The sequence below is a fragment of the Coenobita brevimanus genome, chromosome 110 (genome assembly GCF_032717465.1).
Source record: "Coenobita brevimanus isolate Jiangsu-jjx chromosome 110, ASM3271746v2, whole genome shotgun sequence".
Taxonomy (NCBI): Eukaryota; Metazoa; Arthropoda; class Malacostraca; order Decapoda; family Coenobitidae; genus Coenobita; species Coenobita brevimanus.
This window is the reverse complement of record NC_137063.1, coordinates 43,056,064-43,077,076: the sequence shown is the minus strand read 5'-3', so window position 1 is coordinate 43,077,076 and position 21,013 is coordinate 43,056,064. Positions and strand designations below refer to the sequence as shown.

Sequence of the window (21,013 nt, the reverse complement as noted above, 5' to 3'; positions counted from 1 at the left end):
TTATCCCCTAATTCTACTGACTATCAAAAATTCTTCAACTATCTTACTTCTACGATGGAACACATTCTATCCATTTCTCCTTTCTCTGAAATCTCCATTCTAGGAGATTTCAATGTTCACCACCACCTTTGGCTCTCCTCTCCTTTCACGGATCCACCTGGTGAACAAGCCTACATCTTTTCTATCCTTAATGACCTAGAGCAGCTTGTACAGCACCCTACCCGTATCCCTGACCGCCTTGGAGAGAGCTCCAACATACTTGACCTCTTCCTCACAACTAATCCTTCTGCTTACTCTGTTAATCTTTTCTCTCCGTTGGGCTCCTCCGATCACAACCTTATTACCTTAACCTGTCCTATCACTCCGATACGGCCTGTGGACCCTCCAGGGAAACGTCGTCTGTGGCATTTTGGAGCCGCGGACTGGGAGGCCCTCAGGCAGTACTTCTTTGATTTTCCCTGGAATGATTATTGCTTCCATGGCCGGGAGCCATCTGAGTGTGCCTTGCGCATTACGGAGGTTATTCTCTCGGGCATGGAAGCATACATTCCTTTCTCATATCCTTTGACTAACGCAAGAAAGCTTTGGTTTAATCACACTTGTTCTAATGCTGTCCGCAACAAGGAGAGGGCCTACAAAAGGTACCGGAGCCAACCCACCCCTGAATCACATAATCTTTACATTTCTGCCCGGAATCGTGCTAAGTCTGTTCTTCGCTCTACTAAAAATAATTTCATCCATACTAAATGCTCTCAACTCTCCAACTCGAATTCTTCCTGCTCCTTCTGGCACCTTGCCAAAAATCTTTCTAACAACTTTACCTCATCATCCTTCCCTCCTCTTTTCTACTCTGATGGTTCTGTAGCTATTTCTTCTACTGATAAAGCAGATCTCTTCGCACAGACTTTCTCCTCCAATTCCACCTTAGACGATTCCAGTGCTGTTCCTCCATCACTTCCCCCCTCTGACTTCCTCATGGCTGACATTAAAATTTCTTCAGTTGATGTATTTTCTGCCATCACTGGCCTCAGTACTAACAAGGCATATGGGCCTGATGGGGTCCCTCCTCTTGTTCTCCAGAACTGTGCTTCTGTGCTTACACCCTGCCTAGGCAAACTCTTTCGCCTTTGTCTGTCAACTTGTACCTTTCCTTCTTGCTGGAAGTTTGCTCTCATTCAGCCAGTCTCAAAGAAGGGTGACCACTCCCAACCCTCCAACTATCGTCCAATTGCTTTAACGTCCTGTATTTCAAAAGTTTTCGAGTCAATTCTCAATAGAAAAATTTTAAGGCATCTTTCCTATCACAACCTTCTTTCCGATCGTCAGTACGGGTTCCGTCAGGGACGCTCCACTGGCGATCTTCTCACCTACCTTTCAGACTCCTGGTCATCCTCCTTTCGGGACTTTGGCGAAAGCTTTGCCATTACACTTGACATCTCAAAGGCTTTCAATCGAGTCTGGCATAAATCTTTAATTTCCAAACTGCCCTCCTACGGTTTCTATCCTTCTATTTGTGCCTTCATCACTAGCTTCCTTTCTGGTCGTTCTATAGCCGCTGTTGTAGACAGCCATCGTTCTTCTCCTAGATCTATCAACAGTGGTGTTCCTCAGGGCTCTGTCCTATCACCAACTCTCTTCCTTTTATTCATCAATGATCTTCTAAGCTGTACATCTAACCCTATCCACTCATACGCTGATGACTCCACCCTTCACCTTTCCATTCAGTTCCCGCAACGCCCATCTCAACAGTTACTTCAACAAACAAGGGATGAGGCTATGGCACACCTAATGTCTGACTTGGCTCGTATCTCTGACTGGGGTAAAAATAATATGGTTGTTTTTAATGCATCTAAGACAGTTCTTACACCTATCAACCCGACAAAATCTTCCACAGGTATACCCATTAATGTTTAATAATATTCAGCTTAATCCTGCATCATCCTTGAACATGCTTGGGGTTTCATTTACTCAGGACTTATCTTGGAAAGATCATATTACATCTCTTGTAAAATCTGCTTCCAAGAGATTGGGTGTGCTAAGCCGACTCCACTCTTTCTTTACCCCTGCACAATTGTTGACTCTATACAGGGGTTTTATCCGCCCCTGTGTGGAGTAAAACTCTCATGTGTGGGGAGGCTCCCCACATACAGCTCTTCTCAATAGGGTGGAGTCAAAAGCTTTTCGTCTCATCAACTTTCCTCCTTTTACTGACTCCCTTCAACCTCTGTCTCTTCGCCACACTGTTGCATCTTTATCTCTTTTCTATCGCTACTTTAATAGTCACTGCTCCTCTGAACTGTCTGCTTGCATTCCTCCACCTCTACGACGGGCACGTAGCACCGGTCTAGCAGCAAACTCTCATCCCTTTTCTGTCCAACTCTCTAATGCAGGGGTTAACCGTTACTCCCAGTCTTTCATTTATGCAACAGGTCAGCTCTGGAACTGTCTCCCTCTGTCTGTATTTTCTGCCGCCTATGATCTCCAGTCTTTCAAACGCAGTGTGTCCAGGCATCTCAAAATGATCGGATCTTGAATTTGGCTCTCTATTATATTTTGTTTTTCTCTTGGAGAGAACTGTTACTGTGGGCTCATGGCCTTTGGTTCCTTCTTCCTCGCATTAAAAAAAAAAAAAAAAAAAAAAAAAAAAAAAAAAAAAATCTTACTTGGATCCTAATTCTGGCCACCACCAAGTAGTGGTCAGAAAGTCCACTCCCCCAACCTCTATAAGCTCTTGCATCCATTACACATCTTCGCATCCTTTCATCCACACATACATAATCAATCATTGCCTTCCTTTCATTCAGTTCACCACCCACCCTTCTCATCACTCGCCATGTATACCTGTGGATCATTTTAGGCCTGAAGACGGTATTGGCTATCACCAAACCCCTCCCAGCACAAATGTCCACTAATGCACTGCCATTCTCGTCTATCTCGATAGGCACACCCCACTCACCAACTATTCCATCCACCTTCACATTCCCTACTTTACCATTCATATCACCGATCAAAAACACTCTCTCATTCCTTCCAAACTTTTCCATGCACACTTCCACATTTGTCCAGAACTCTTCTCTCGCTCTGGTAGCATGATCTTGCATTGGCACATACACACACACAATCGCCCACATTTGTATTCCAACTTTCAACTTTACCCACACAATCCTTGACCCAACTGATTCATACAGTCTTATGCTCTTCTTCCATCTTTTACTCACAACTATACATACTCCTTCCTTTGCCCTCTCATTCTCACCTACTCCTGCACATATACCCCATCCATACTCCCATTCTCTCACACTTTCTCCTCTCCATTTTGTTTCAGTTATTCCACATACAGTAGAAGACCGATTTTTCGGTATCTATGGGACCAGGCAAGTGCCGAAAAATCAAAATTGCCGAATTATCAAAAACCCTACCCACTCAGTACCTTATATGTTTCAGTGAACACTATCATCACTACTCATATCATTACAAATGTGTTTGGAGAGAGTACTGTATACTGTTTGATACTGTACAATACTGTAATGAATACAGTACTATACATGAATATGAAAAATAAAGAAATTAGTGAACATACTGTATATAAATGTAATGGTACAGTAGGCCTACAAGTTCACATGCACTTACCTACACTTATCGTACGTTCCTTATTTACATATGTACAATAGAAGGGGTTGATTGGAGTCTGCTACTGCTAGAAGAAGTCCCCAGCAGTAGAGGGTCCTGCAACAGCCTCTAAGGACTCTTCTCCCTGTTGCTGCGGCAGTAGAGCTTGAGGTTCAGAGACTGCTGTTGGTGATGGAGAGGATGGAGCAGCAGAGGATGTAGCTTTCTCTTTCCCATGCTAGACTCACTACATGATTGTCCTTTCTTTTATGCTATGGGAGAAAGAGCTAGCCTCTGAGTTTCATGGCAGTGGTAGACTCGTTCCATCACTTCCACTATCTCACTCACTAAGGTGGGTAAAGGCGGGTAGCTAGCTGGCGAGCCTCATGGAGAATTTCAAGACTGACAAAAGAAAATCGGAAAATCTGCCGAACGATCAGAGATTTTCGTAAATGGGACTATTTCTCAAAACTGCCGAAATGTCAGATTTGCCGGGAAATTGGATGCCGAAGAATTGGACTTTTACTGTACATCCATTTTCGCACCCTCAAGCACCAGGACAATCTCTCTCTCTTTCACCTCATCATTCGCTCCTCTTACATTCCATGTAGCCATTAGCAAGTCCTTTGTCCGGTCCTGGGTCGTCATCGTTAGGTCAGTCCTTGTCCGAGGCTTCTTGTTTGCTTTTTTAGTTAGTTGTTTTCCAGGGAGGGGCACTAACCCTCCGCCAACCCTTTTAGTTGCCTTTTACGACAAGCAGGGATACTGGGGGAGTATTCTTGAAAAAAACCTACAAACAAACAAACACGAATGAAAACATAACCTCTGTCCAGCTTAGTTGGCGGAGGCAAATTGCATTACAGTTATGATGTGTAAATATACAATACCAAAGATTCGAATAACTAACACACTACCAAATGCTGTACAAAAACAATGGCGTTAAAAGCAGGGGTTATATTGTGACTGCAGGGTGATACTGTAATTCCAGTCTTTCATAAAGACAGATACTTTCAAGATTTGGTGAAAAGTATTTACCTCTACAACACAGTATACATTAAAAAGCTGAAATTTATGTGAGTGTCCCTCTTCCAAGAATCATGAGGGATATATTTATATATATTTTTTCTTGGCTGATGGCCCTCTCCTCCCCCAAATTCCTTTTGTCATCATAACAAGTACAGTACAGTACACTGCAATTTGTAACTGTTTGCTATGTTACATAAAAAAGGCAGAAGCCATGACTATGTACTGTATACATAAAAATTACAAGAATTATTTCCAACCTCCTCAGAGGTATTAAAAAAAAAAAAAAAAAAAAAAAAAAAAAAAAAAGTAATACTACCTGACAAATGACTTTTTCTGGGATGTCTCCATGACTAAGAAGGGAATAAGAGGGAACTCTGAGTTGTCCACAGTTATACAGTAAATCTACCTTTAAACTCTTCCTTTGACATGCAAGTAAGTTTTATTCTGCAATTCATATCATGGATCATGATCTGTAACAAAGAAATATGACATACTTTTAATCAAAATGCATGAAGGGTTAGACAGATGGACACAGCTAAGTTAAAGTTGTACTGCAGAGATTAATTAGGTTTCTGATCCCATTGAACTTCACTAAAAATCCCCATAATCTGAAATTACCATAACCCATAAATGATATGCCCTCTTAGTTGAAAAAAAAATCTGATGTTAAATTGAAAGAATATTTCAACTATGTTCATTACAGCTAAAGTGTATATTCTATCTATCTATCTATTGCCAGACGCCTCAATCCCGTTTGGGGTGGCCACAAACAAATCGCCTCCAAGTCGCCCTGTCCCCCACCATTTCACTGCCCTGCTCCCAACTCACACCCCCCTCTCTCATATACCTCTCCACCCCATCCCTCCATCTCATCTTCGGCCTCCCCCTCCCTCTTCCCCCCTCCACCTCACTCACATACACTCTCTTCGTCAGTCTTTCGCCCTCCATCCTCTCCACATGGCCAAACCACCTCAGTGTGTTCCTCCTAACGCTTCCTATCACATCCACATCCACACCACAACGCTCCTTTATATCCTCATTCGTCAGCCTGTCTCTCCACGTGACTCCACAGGCTCCTCTTAAATAACTCATTTCCACTGCTCTCACTCTTGCCTTGTGTCCTTCCAACAATGTCCAAGCTTCACTTCCGTACGTTAGAGTTGGTATCACAATACTGTCATGTAGTAACTTTTTCACTTCCATGCTCACTTCCCTGTTTCTTATCACTGCTTTCAAGGAACCAGCAACCTTTCTTCCCTGCTGTACCCTTTCAAGCACTTCACCCTCCAAACCTCCATCCTTACTCATCACACTACCCAAATACTTAAACGTACTCACATTTTCCAATTCCTCACCATCTAACCTCGCTGTACATTCACTAACTTCACCTCTCTCAAAGACCATCACTTTACTCTTCCCTACATTCACCTTTAGGTTCCGTTTCTTACACACTCTCTCAAACTCATCCACCAAGCCTTGCAGCTCCCCTTCGTCTTCACTCAACAACACAGTATCATCTGCAAACAACAGTACAGGGAGTTTCCAAACACTATCCTCTCTCACCAGGGCCACTCCAACATCCACTACCCTACCTTGTACCTCTTTTATTACCCCATCCATGTACAGATTGAACAACCATGGAGACATGACACATCCTTGTTTCAAACCAACTTTCAAAGAGAAAAATTCACTTAGTTCACCATCCACACGCACTGCAGCCTTCGCACCATCGTACATACTCTTCACAGCATTCAACAACTTCCCGTCTACTCCATATATTCTTAACACTTTCCACAATCCTTGTCTATCCACCCTGTCATATGCTTTCTCCAAATCCATGAAAGCCGCATACAACTTCTTTCCCTTCTCTAGAAACTTTTCCACTAAAGATCTAAGAATGAATATCTGATCTACACAACCTCTTCCCTTCCTAAAGCCTCCCTGTTCTTCTCCAACTAATTTCTCTGTTCTTTCTCTAACTCTGTCTATAAGTATCCTACCATACACTTTTCCTATGTACTGTAATCACCTATTTAATGCTAATGTTTTCAGAGAGCCTATTGTCAAGTGACTTGTGGTACAGTAAACTCTCAACTATCTGTTGTCACAATATCCAGCGCTGCTGGCTCAGCACTATTAAGGCAATATCTGGTAAAATTATGCAGTATCCGGCACCAAAATGGGACGCAAGTGGTGGTTATATGCAATATCCGATGTTGAAATGTATCAACTGGTTGGAAAACAGTAGCCAACTGGCACTGTACAGTAATCCCTCATTTATCTGGATGTGCAGTATCTGGACCTGTTCATTATCCAGATACTGGACCTTGGCTCTATTAAACCATTATGCAGACGTAAAAGTCCCTGAGAACTTCAGCTGGTCAGCCGACATGTGCAAACATTCGGTAATGTGGCCGCTGGGCTCTAGCCATGTGCAGGAAACAGGCCGTAACCCTCAACCTGAGCTAAACTGTCTGTCTGCCACTGTACTGAATGGTCAAAGTCGCATGGTGGTCCGATCACTCCCCATGAACCTCCAGCTTCCGAGTACTACCGACTGTAATCCACAGCAGAGTCAAAATGTTCGTACGCATCCTCACCGAATGTCCAAAGTCACGCTGCCACCAGGATTAGCCTTTCCTAACTCCCGCCGTGTGTCACACAGAGACTGCAAGCCACAAGTCAGGCAAAGCACCCATCTGCCTCTACAATGAACGTCCAAAGTCAACCGGTCACTGGGAGCTGTTTTTCAATGGCCAGTGCGCGTGTAAGACAGACCACAAGCCACAAGTGAAAGCACCCAACTGCCTCGTGACAAAAGGGTGAAAATCCTGCCCACAACCTCACTTCTTCCCCCTTCCTCCATACCCTCCCATGCCCCCTGCCTTGCTAGCCAGGCCTCCCAGCTCCTCCCTCACTCCCTCCCCTCCCTCGTGCTGAAAGCACTGACCCATGACTTTTAAATATTTTTGGTGATTTATCTGAATACTATTAGCCATATAAAAATTCTGCGAAATCCACAAGAAAGACCAAGAAATTCTGCATCTAGACATATACTTAACTCTTGCAAGATGCAGCCAAAATTTTGCAAAAGGATGGTGGGAAGTTATATGAAGGTAAGTTTTACTCTTGAACACCATTTATTCTCACTGCAGTTTTGTTGTTTTAATCATCAGTTTTCTGTTTTTTTTATTTGTTTATCTTATAGTATAAACACCAGTGAAGATGATGGTTTACCATTTATATCAATATAACCAATTTCCGATGGCATATCTCGCCGTGGATTTTTTTGTGTGTGTGTGTGTGTCCCGGAAGCAGCTATCACTTGTGTCACAAAGACAACTGATTTTCCAACCGTCAGCTGGCTTCTTGTGGATTTTTGTTGTTTATTCGCTGTTTTCTTGGTGTTAAGCATTAATATGGATATTCCTATGTGTGTTTTGATGTCTCAATATGGTAGAATGACCCGAAAACACTACCAAAATCTGGAGGGGTACTGTACATATAGGTAGGGTTATTTATTTATTTTTTTACAAGTTTTTTTGCATGGTTTTCTTGGTGTTTAAAATTATTTTGGATATTCCTATGTGTATTTTGATGTCTAAATATGGCAGAATGACCAGAAAACACTGCCAAAATTAGGAGGGGTACTGTACATACAGTAGTGTATAGATAGGGAATTTTTTGGTTTTCATTTTTTTTTTTGAAAGATTAGGAGAAATACACTGAGGTGGTTTGGACATGTGGAGAGGATGGAGAATGAAAGACTGACTAAGAGGGTGTATGTAGGTGAGGTGGAGGGAGGGAGAGGGAGGGGTAGACCGAGGATGAGGTGGAGGGATGGAGTTGAGAGGTATATGAGGGAGGGGGGGGTTAGTTGGGGGGAGGGGAGTCAAATGGTGGGTGACAGAGTGACTTGGAGGCGTTTTGTCTGCGGCCACCCTTTGCGGGATTAGGGCATTGGGCTATAGATAGATAGAGATAGATTTTTTTTTTTTCATAGTTTTTGTTAAAAATTATTTTCAATATTCCTATGCAGGTTTTGATGTCAAAGTATGCCTCAATGACCAGAAAACACTGTCAAAGTAAGCAGAGGTACTGTACAATAAGTTAGGTAGAGGTTGGAGGTTGGGTACAGGTAGGGTCTGGGTATACAGTAGTAGGAGGGATATTATTCATTATCCGTACACTGCCACTACCCGGACATGCCTTTGGGTCCATTACGTCGGATAACTGAGGAACTACTGTACTACCAAGGGTAAAGTGTATGTCAAATGCAGCACACCCTTGTGATTCGATCAACCAGCATAAGATGAATTGCCAATATGATGACTAAAAAGTTAGGACCTTTTATCGATATACGATCTTATTTTTGTTTACAGGTATATGATCATCATGATCCCACAGAGCCTCATTGGTCAACAAAACTCAATATAAGATCAGTATTTTCACTTATGCTTTATGTTCATTTGCACATTCCAAGATGGCCTTTGAACTCAGCCATTTTCAGGTGCATCAAAGTCAGTCATGGAACAATACAGTAATGTGAAGTTGGGATTCATGCAGTAAAAAAAATACAGTGAAATGAAATAACCAGCAGATAACCAGCACTTTAGGTGGGCTGGAGACCCCCCCCCGCCCCCCTTTTTTTTTTTAAACACGCAGCAACTGATGTGCAGCATAGTGAAATAAAACTACTAGTTTAAGTAAGTTGGAAACTTGATTTTAGATTTTGTTGGGTGGGTGATCTTTGGCCAAAATGTATCCCCATTTAACCCACGTTACAAATGACTTGATAATATGATAAATCATTATGTGCTGGACAGTGCAATACAACAGTGCCTAGAGTCACCTTCAGCATAGGTATCTTCTTAAAATTGTGACCACTTACTGAGTACTGCATAGTGCTCTCCTAATGGCATTACCCCCATTCACCACTCTAATTATGCCATATAATGCAGGTTGTAGTACCAGCTGATGAGGGTGATACTCCCAAGGGGAATGCTCATGACGGGGAGAGCTGCAGCTCCTGTTTCACTAGCCATCAGAATATCCTACCATCCCCCTATGCTGACCTATTCATTGTGATATTAACATGGAGTGTAGACCAGCATACTCTCTTAAACACTTTTCTCTTACCATCACATACACAACTCTACACGTGCTTTATATAATGTGCAACATACCCGACTACGTCACATGGGCTGACGCCATCAAGGACATGCAGCCAGAAGACTGCCGCCGGTACCTAGTTGTGGACCTGTTGAGGCAGGGCATGGCACCGGCTCCGGCAACAAAATTGGGACTGGGATGGGATGGGATGGGGCTCGGATCTGTGCTAATGGGTACAGGAGATTGTGATTCCCAGGGTACTGTTTCTGCCCAAAAGAGAGGGGCCCAAACTTGGGAGAAGCACCCCAGGAGGCTGTCCTATCAGTGGGTGTGTCATGGCAGGCATTTACAGTGTCAAGGAATGCTTGGAGGGTGTCTCAGTAGCTGTCCTGGCAGGGTGCCCCAAGGCCACTGCCACAGGCAGTGGTCACGGCTGGTGGGCTAAGGGTCCCACGTCCCATGCCTGGACTTGGGTCTGTGCAGATGGGTAGGGCTTGTGGTCCGTCTCTCCCGTTATTTAATTTTCATGACATGATAAAAGAATGAGAAAAGGTGGAAGCCTGATATAGTCACCTAAGGGGATCAGAGTGGCATCTTGGAATGTGGGTAGTCTGAATGATAGAGCAGGGTGAGTGGTCGACGCAATGAGTAGGAAGTGGGTGGATGTTGGCTGTGTACACGAGGTTTGGTATGCAGGAGGATCAGCTGAAATGATTACTAGGAGGGACTGTCTATATTTTGAAGGGAAGAGCAGATGGATATGGTGGTGTGGGTGTATTGGTTAAGGAAAAATGGGTGGAATACTGTATATCATGAATGTAATGAGCGAATGAAAGGATTATAATGATGAAAATTTTGTTTGGTAGGCTGGCAATTTCATTTATATTGGTGTATGCTCCACAGGCTGGTGTGGATAATGTAGAAAAAGATAGACTCTGGGATGACTTAATACATGTGGTATGGGGGATAATGAGACTGTAGTTTTTTTGGGGGAGGGGGACTTAAATGGTCACGTGGGTGATGCAGCTCATGGATAAAAATGGGTACATGGGAGATGTCCACATGGTACAAGGAATGTGGAGGAAAATATATTTAAGTTTGGGGAGACACTGAACATGATTGTGTGCAACATGCATTTTAGGAAAGGTGAGTGCAGGTTGATTACATATAGAGTCTGTGGGAAATAGCAGCTAGATACACTATTTCCTGGTTAACAGGGCTGACTGAAGGTTGGTGAAGATTGTTAAAGTTATAGCAAGCAAAGAGTGTGTGCAGAAACACAAACTACCAATATGTGGTATGGTGCTTAAGGAGCAGGTGGTGAAGAAGAGAACCTATGTACCTAGGTGGAAAATATAGAAGCTGGAAAACCAAGCAGTAAGGGATGCCTTCTGTAGAGATCAGCTGAGTGATGGCTGAACAGGGAGCTGCTGACAGAAGTGTTAATGTACAGCACAGAGCTCTCAAAAACAAACTCCTGAGAGTTACCAATTTAGTATGTGGATGGACAAGGCCCCCCCCTCCCCCCCACCCCGAAAAAAAAAAAAACATATAGGAACATGATGTTGGGATGAGGGTGTAGGAGCTGCAGTCAAGGAGAAAAGGAGGCTTTTCCAGGAATGGACAAGGGGTGATAACAAAGAGGAATACTTGGCTGCCAAGCAAAGGGCCAGAAAAGAGATGTACTAGGCAAAATCTGAAACTCACGAGACTTTTACTGGATAACCTAAGTTGTGTGGAATGGAAGAATATGATATTTAAGGTGGTTAATCAGATGAAAGGGGAAAACAAGGGATATCACAGGTAAGCAGTGTGAAGAATGATGAAGGAAAGGTAATTGTGAACAGTGTGGATATTAAAAACACATGAAGAGAGCATTATCACTAGTTGCTGAATGAGGAGTTTCACTGGAACAGGGAGGGTTAGGAGTCAGCAGATCCAGTGTTTGGCCCTTGGCCTTTGATTGACACTGCTACTGTGAGCAGGGCAACAGGCAGGATGCAGGCGGGGAAGGTCGCAGGTGTGTCTGGGTTGACAGCTAAAATGTTGAAGGCCTTAGGAGATACAGGAGTGCAGTTAGTTACTGATTTGATAAATCTGATTATATATGAGAGTGCTGTCCCAGATGACTGGCTGAAGAGAGTGACTGTAAATGTGTACAAGGGAAAGGGTGATGCCTTGGGGAAATAACAGAGGCATAATACTTTTGAACCAGATAATGAAGGTAATGGAGAAAGTTCTAGAAGGTATGATTAGAGATGGTGAATACTGATAAGATGCAATTTGGGTTTATGTTAGGCAAAGGGACCACAATGCCATATTCACTGTCCAAAAGCTTTGGGGAAAATATATAGGAAAGAAAGAGAGACCTACACTTTGTTTTTGCTGACTCAGAGAAGGTCTTTGACAGGGTCCTTAGGAAGACAGTGAAGCAGATAATGAGAAAGCTTGGGATGAGGAGTGGCAGGTAAGAGTGGCTATGGCTATGTGTACACCCAGGTGAGAGTGAATGGATATATGCATGATGAGTTTTCTGTGAATGCTGGTAGCATCAAGGGTCAGCCTTGAGCCCCTTATTGCTTAGCACGGTGCTTGATGCCCTCTCATGTGACTTCGGAAATGGACTTCCATGGGAGATGATGTATGGCGATGATTTGGTGCTGATTACAGAGAATGAAAGGGAGGCAGGGGAAATAATTAGGAAGTGGAGAAATGGTATGGGGCATAAGGACTTAAGAGTAAATGCAAATAAAACAAAAGTGATGGTATCCAGGGTTGGTGACAGTGCTGTCGAAGAAGGAGAGTGGCCATGTGCAGTTTGCCACAAGGGCATGGGAAGTAATTCCACCCTGAGCAGTGTTTGTGATAAGTGGGTGCATAAGATATGTAGTGGCATTAGAGGGAGAGTGCGAGACAGTGCTGATTTCATGAGTGTGGTATGTCAGGGAGAGCAGGCAGAGAGGCTTGATCTTGCTGGTGAGTCTCTTGAGTGTATGGAAGAGTTTTTTTAATTGGGGGACATGTTATGTGCCCGAGTTGGGGGCTGGAGGTAGCTCTATGGCAAGAGTGAGGAGTGGTTGGAAGAAGTTCAGGGAACTGTTGCCTCTCCTGACGCTGAGAGGGCTCTCCCTCTGTGCTATGTGATCTTTGTATGCTGCATGTGTTAGGAATGTAATGCTGTATGGTAGCGAGACCTGGGCAGTAAGGGAAGATGATATTTGCAGGCTCAAAAGTACAGAAATGACAATGATTAGGTGGATGTGCAGTGTGTCTTTGAATGCGAGGCCTTTGGGGGCTAAGTTTAAGATGAAAGAGTTAAGAGGATGGATAGGACTGGAGTGTATTGGTGTTGTGATGAGAAGAGGTAGATTGAGATGTTTTGGACAAGTGAAGAGGATGGTTGATGGCAGATGGGTGCAGCAAATGAAAAGTGTAAATGATGAGGGTAGGGTTGTGAGAGGCAGACTGAAAAGACCTGGGAGGAGGTCATAAAGTGTTACCTCAGGGATAAGGGACTAAATAGGGAGGCTGCCAGAGATCAAGCAGCATGGAGAGCCGCCATTAGGTTACTAAGGCCAATGCATGCATGCATGCTGGAGCCTTTAAAAACGAAGCATAATGAATGTCGAGATTAGCATCTAGCATCACCAAATTAAAAGAAATGATAAGTTTCCCTGAGGAGGTAGCTGACACGGTCAAATCTTTATTATCAACTGTTTTCAGTGTTCAAAATGATTAATCATCTAGTGACCAAGGTAATGGCGCAAATCCAACTGATTGTTACCATTCAACGCAGATTGCATACAACCAAAATCAAATCACTCATTATCGAAATAAGCAGTCCAATGAAATAATGATCAATATGTGTGTTCTATTAAAACCTTTTGCTAATCATGTTTACACCATCAAGAGGATGTATAACTACTCAGGAATACAGGGGGGAAAAGAAGTAAGGAGGTTGAAACAACAATATAGGTGGCAGAAGAAATAGTTTATAAACTTTTTTCGTCACCGTGAGATGCAGCTCCCCCGGCCTGAGTTGGGGTAGCATTTTCTAAAATCATTCCTAACTGAATTACAAAGAAAATTTTGTTATCAGTATGTAGGGTAGGACATTATCTACAACTGTCTCTTAGTACATTATCAAGGAAAAATATATTTATATCTCAAAAGTGAAATGAAGAAAAGACTGAGTGAAACAACTATTCATCACTTTGTCTCAGCAAGTCTTGTTTAAACCACCAACAGGATGTAGAGTACAACTGTTCAGGGGTACTGAGGAAAAAGAAGTATGGAGGTACAGGCAAAACTGAAGGTAGGAGAATAAATAATAATAATTTTTTTTGCATGTAGCAGTATGGGAGGGGAGGGTGTTGGCTGTGTGAGGTCCTGTGCGGTGAGGGCGTGCATGTGCTGGGTGCTCAGCCACAATCAGATACAATTTGCATCTTATGATCACGAGAGGGTTGATGAGAAGCTTTAATATTCCTATAAGATCACGCTTAAGACAATGAAGGGACCAGATATATTGAAGTAATGATATTCCAAACCAAAGTTAGGCTAGTAACAACCCAAATTAGTTATCACAAGCAATCTGAATAAAGCAGAATAAGTACTGTATAGCATGTGGTGGTGGGGATGGACAGAACAGAGTAGGGATACTGTGCTGTGTTTCTGCATATGGTGGCATTTATTTATCTATTTTGTTATTTATTCTTTTTAGGCGAGCAAGATTATACTTATGGCAAATTTTATCACTGGTTAGTAACATATTACAAAAAATATATAAGCTAGTTATGATCTCAGTGGATTTTGGCTTATCACTGGGGGAAAAAAAAAAAAATTCACTGATAACTGAATTAAGGTTAACTGATATATTGTTACGAGAGGGATCCCTCCTATGAATTCCCTCGCCTGGAGAAAGTTATATGATGCTATCTTTTATTAACCATTTAACCTCGGGCATTGTTTTGAACCGACTCCCCCCCCCATGGGGGTTCCAGCCAAAATGTAAACAACCTTTAAACCTTTATAACTCTGCACAGAATAAAGCTAGAGCGAAAAATAAGGTACCTTTAGAAAGTACTAACCTTCAGCTTTGCAATGATGTAGGTTTCATGACTTCGTTGATTTTCACTGGACAGGCAGTGCCATTAGAAGTAAGCGATCTAAAATCACTATTTTTCGCCCCACACATCATTACCAAATGCCAACCACGCTCTGATAATAATACTTTAAACATATATGAACACTGCACATATGATAAACACCCACTCTGTGTTCACTGAGGCAGGTAAATGGCACTGTAATTGCCTGCACTTCACTGCCACATCAGCGCCATTGTCACTCACAAAGCTGGACAGATACTAATGCGTGTTTGGGCAGGGGTGGGGGGCCCGGGGGGTGGGAGGAGGGAGGTGGGGGTTGGCTGGAGTGAAAGAACTTAATAGCTACTTTCCCTTGAAACAACTGGCGCGCGGAAAAAATGCGCGGTATTCAAAATATTCAAAAACATTCCAGAATGACACCCGCGGTTTGGTCCAGTTTTTGCGATGTCATTCTGAAATGACACCTGCAGTTAAGGGGTTAATACCGTAAAATTTTTTTAAAAAATTGTCCACAACAGTGAAAGAGTTAAAGAAACAAAAGAGAACAAAACCACACCTGTATTCTAAGCATCTGTTATTCATGCGGCTGCTTTTCATATGCCTGGCTGTGTTCTAAATCAGCACAATCAATGGAGGGCATACTTTAACTAACTACAGAAAAGCTTCAGCAATCCCACAGCACACAAACTACACTCTGAGGTTACACTAGTACATACATGATTAAATTAATGAGGCTGCTGAAAATACTTTGCATGCACTTGAAAAAAGTATGATAATTTAGACAACAACTTAGATAAGTTTATTCAAGCTTAAAACCAGTTACTTTACTTGGAAAGAAGAATTTAAGTATGAATGAAACTTACAAATAAGAAACTAAATGAAAAACTGGAAGCTTTATAAGTGAGTGGCATGAGCACAGTATAAGAATGAAGCTGTAAGCACTACTGTATATACAGGGAAAGGAAAAACTTCAATGCTGAATTATACAGAAGGTAAATCTGGGAACACAGTTGTCAAGAGAGTGGACAGAAGCAAGAGGCTGAAAATATTTAACATGTACCCCAGACAAGAAAGGAATGTTTATAGTGTTCAAACTGGAACACAGATCAGAAGAGGTGAGAAAGAAATAAAACAGCATATGATGAATGCCCGAGGAAGAGATACATAACTGAGAGGAAGTAAAGTAAGTTATGGGTACAAATACAATTTATGTTCAGATGTGTGTACAAGCTTCTAAGAGAGAAAGGACAAAACTGAAAATAAGTGCAAAAAATGCCATGAAATATTATGTAAGAGTAAATAATTAGTTAAGACTTGCCATGAAAGACCGAGTCTTTGTTACTGTAAATACACGCTGTGTGGGAATAATATGTGAAAAGGCTGAAAGGATGTGACAGTTCTTGGCTACAGAAACAAATAATATTGCAGCTACAGGTACAGTGTAAATTGATGTTATCCCAGGCTCATCAGGATGTGAACCAGGTGGACTGCAGGGAACAAGCCATTTCAGCTCGGTACTTCCAGAGGTCTCTGGTTGATGATATGCTGTGAACAGAATGCAGGAAGATAGCATGACAAGGAATGTTGCATATATCATACATACATACATCATCCAATCCTATGTTGCCCTATGAGAAGTGTAGAGGCCTGGGGCTAGGCAAGTTGGTCCTGACATTTATGATGAGGGTAACCAGCCTCACTCATCCCTGAGTGGCATTACATGAGCCATAAACCTTAACCACCCCTTGGATATAAACCTGCACCAGCTCAATCTGACTGGAGTGCCTTAATTACTCACTAACCACAAGGCGCCATTTGATTATATGGTTACCACCCAGTGTAGTACAGTAAATGATTTCCTGATGTACAGGAAACCATTGGGCTTATCTCTCAGTGCAGAATTACCCATAAGCAGAAGGAAGAGGAAAGAATGAGGGAAAGAAAGACAGAAGAGAGAGGAAGGATGAGAGGAAAGGGCAGACACCCACAGTAGCACTACATCGAGTGAGTGAGTGGTAACCCCACCCCCCCCAAAAAAAAGGCAATGGTACAATAGCTCAATCAGCAAAAGAGATGGATATGGACAGGACTGATGGGAAACTTTCTGTCATAGAAATCCCATATATGGAAGTTTCCAGGAGAGGAAGAAGATCAGCATGACTGATAAACAGATATCAGAGGGTTTTTTAGGTCAGTAAGGTAATGGACAGTTAGGCTGTGCAGTACAGAAACTGGAGAGCACAGCAGCAGAATGTAAGTAAGAGAGAGGAAACAGGAGGCATTATAATGGTGAGAACAACAGAAGCATGTGAGGATAACATAACAAGATGAGGGGAGCAACAAACTGGATATAAAACATGAGTACTTTAGGTCATAAGCTGCGACTCCACAGTTAATAAATTATCCGGTAGTTGTGTGAGGCTATAACTAACCTGTTGGATGGTCATCTTGCTTCTGGTAGCGGACTTTGACTCCAGCCTCTGTTGCCTTTTTCTCTAGAGTGGCACTGAACTCGTCTTTCCCTACACATCCCATGAATGTAGCACAGTTGGGTTTCCGAAGTATCCACTGAAATATAATAGAGTTGGACAGATGAAATATACCTTTTATATCTCCTGAGTTTACCAACCTATACTCCTTTAACCTATGCTGGATGGGTGAAACATACTTTACATACCAAACGAGTTCATCAACATGTATTCCTTTCTGCTCTTAATCAAAGGGCAATGTTGCTGACAGATACAATTATTTATATCTGAAATGTTCTTCAACAAATTACAGTACCATCTATGTATTGTGATCATTAACACAGTAACAGAAAACTAGTACAGTACAACATTTGGTGCCTGATATATTCAATTTCTATTACTTTATATTGGCTTTAAAGAGGGACTAATATATATTTTGATGAAAATAACTTAAAAAGCACATTTTACCTACTGTACCATCCTGAACCTTGATTATTTTATTGCCAAACTACCTAATCATATTCCCACTGTAACAAATGGGATGCACATTATCTTGATGGGGCTATGCAGGCCAGGCTTGGGTCCACCTCCACCTTCTATTTGTTCCAACTGATGAGGTCATACAGTGTGACCTAAGGAATGGGGGACTGGTGGGAGGGACTGCTGGAGACTAAGCAGCATGGGGGACCACCGCTGGGTGACCAGGGCTAACACATGCAAGCATACTGAAGCCATTATAAATGAACAATGAACGATGCCTTGTGAAAATGGATCCACACCTCCATTCACTCATTACTCTAGGATCTGAAATTACTGGTTCTATACTATATGTGAAACCATGAACACTAAAACGTTTTACCTTGTTTAACCCCAAAAGATTGTGAAGATAAACTGTTGATGATGGATCAGCAGACCATGTACAGGACAAGAATGCTCAATCTACCCTACCTCTTTTAAATATCATCTTGTTTCACTTTCAGCAGCACGAGTATTCCTTATAAGTCTTCATACTTCTTCTTTTACTAAATATTCTGCAAACAATATACAGGCATACCTCGATATCCGGCAATGTTGTGTACTGGTGGGAGTGTTTGGACAGTGAATTGCTGGATAATGAAGCAATTTTCCCCATAAGATACTGAAAAACAGCCAGAGATGCATTCCATGCCCAAACCTGAACTCTCATATACCTTACTCAAATCAAAAGACACTGACATAGAAACGCCATAGGTAATGTTATTGTCCTCATAAACAATAGTACTGCTAAAAAATGGGTCATCAAACATCACTTACAAACATGTTATGGAAATTTATTGATGACAAACGAAAAAGGCCTTGACTGATCTTGGCGAGGCCATCTCCTGCCTCAAGATGCCGAACAACATCCAACTTCAGTGCCAAGGTGGTGGGCTTGTGGGGCTTCCTGGTGGCAGGCTGGGCAGAAGTTGAAGCTGAATATTTTGGAAAAGTGGTGGTGATGATGGTGCTGCACGTGGTGATGGAGGAAGGTAAGGTGGTTGGAGGTGCAGTGCTGAGATGCATTCAGGGCAACAGACACAGAGAGAGTGGATGAACGCAGGCCAGGTCTGCAGTGCACTAAGTGGAGGTGGGGAAAGGCAGGGGGATGGGGAGGAAAACAGGCCTGGCAGCACTGAGTGTGGTGGAGATGGAGGAGAGATGGAGGACTGGAGATGGGGAGAAAAAGCGAGGGGATGGCGGGAGGACAGGGAGAGCTGTGCAAACCACCACATCCACATTTGAATGCATTCATTTCAAACCTAGGGAGCAGCGAAGTGTTCAGACTAGCGAATCAATAGACGTTTGGAGTGTGGGAATGTTTCCCAATTTCTTTGTTTGGTGTAGCTAGTGTTCAGTTATTGGGACTCTGGATATCGGGGTATGCCTGTACATTAGGCTAATTTCCATGTCAATCCCCCTTACCTGTGCAACTCTCATGGTGTTCTGTGTTGCACCCCCAGCAATGTACTCCACATTATCCATAGCAGCCATTTCTTTGTACATGGGTTGGTGTTTTTCCTCAGCCAGGATGGCATTATTGGCATCCAGGTCATACTTGGCAAGGAAATCTTCGCTTGTGTTGGCACAGATGTCCAACAACGGGTTGCCCATCCCAAACAGCACTCCTTCACTGATGGTAATAAAATGCTATATTGTATAATATATATATATATATATATAATCACATACAGCTGAATATTTGTACAATACTACACTGTAATCTAAAAGTCATATATACCCCACAGAACTTTCTTTGTACAATAATGGTAAAAGTAAATAAATTTTCATTCATTCATTGCCAGACGCCATATATCCCACACGGGGTGGCCAAGGGCTTAGAGTTAATTGTTTTTACAGGGAGGGGCACTAATCCTCCACCAACCCCACTTGACAAGTAGGGATGCCAACAGCATCTGGTGTTCCCAGGCGGTCACCCATCCAAGTACTAACCAGACCCAACGTTGCTTAACTTCGCTGATCGGACGGGAAGCGGTGTACTCAACGTGGTATGCCAGTAAATAAATAAATAATAATATAAACAACCAAACATATGACACTACTGCATAATATGATACAAAATGCTAAATATAATTTCAGTCTGATAAATACAGGTGTACAAGTATTTAAATGGATGCTGTTACAGACCTAACTACTGTATTACATAACAAATACTATCTATCTATCTATTGCCAGACGCCATAATCCCGGAAGGGGTGGCCATTTGACTTTGAGTTATTGGTTTTACGGGGAGGGGCACCAGCCCTCCACCAACCCACTTGTTGACATGTAGGGAGCACGTATGGGTTAGTCATATGGTTACCATCCAGCATTGCAAATGGTTTCTTGGCTTACAGGAAACCATTTGGCTTGTCACTCAATGAAAGCCACCTGTAAAGGAAAGAAAATCAATAAGAAGTGACAGGAAAGATGGAAGATATAGGAAGAGAGGAGGGCAGGCACAGAAAAAGAATGATAAAGGCTAAGGAAGAAGTAGGCAGCACTCCATCAAGTGAGTGAAATGCACTGCAGTAACACAAACATTATTGTCTACAGGCAGCATTTGTTAACTGCAGGTCAAGGCCTCTCTCTACACTCTCCACTCAGACCTATTACCAGCCATTACTCTTAGGGACATGAAATGATGTACACAGGACCTAACCTCCACCCCAGCTGTCACTTCACATCACTCAACTACCATCCTTCTAATAAACTAGTTGAGGTAATGGGAACTTATGGAAAAAACAGAGAGACTCCACATGATTAATAAACCTTTAAAGAATCGCTAAAATATGAAGCTTGATCTGTACATTCATTAAATTTCAGTATCCTCATTAATGTGCACAGTGGACACAATTCTGAAACAGATTTCATGAAACACTCCACTGACACAATACACTCTTGCGGTATATACTTTATGGAACTTTCTTTTTACACATAACATTAGTACTGTAATACAAAAATTAAGATATTCACTTCAGGCCACCACTATCCTCATTCTAATTCTCACATCCACTAACTCAGTGTAGTGGTACTCTATTTCAGGTAACTCTACACTGAGTGACAAGCCAAGTGATTTCCTGTAAACCTGGAAATCATTTAATACACTGGGTGGTAACAGCCAACCAACATGTGTTCTCTACATGTCAACAAGTGGGTTGGCGGAAGGTCAGT

General features: G+C 42.4%; 1 protein-coding gene and 1 non-coding gene across 4 annotated transcripts in view; both read right to left on the bottom strand.

The window, feature by feature from the left end:
- Adk2 (Adenosine kinase 2) overlaps positions 1-21,013 on the bottom strand; it is a 92,580-nt gene that overhangs the window by 30,159 nt on the left and 41,408 nt on the right. For all 3 annotated transcript variants that reach the window (XM_080286132.1, XM_080286131.1, XM_080286133.1), the window contains 2 exons: positions 19,265-19,472; positions 17,288-17,423 (listed from right to left, as the gene is read on the bottom strand). In XM_080286132.1, the coding sequence (XP_080142258.1) occupies positions 17,288-17,423; positions 19,265-19,472 (344 nt within the window). The remainder of the gene's footprint in view (positions 1-17,287; positions 17,424-19,264; positions 19,473-21,013) is intronic.
- Positions 19,744-19,862, bottom strand: LOC145417608 (5S ribosomal RNA). Its single transcript, XR_013900513.1, has one exon. It is a non-coding gene; the product is annotated as a 5S ribosomal RNA (ribosomal RNA).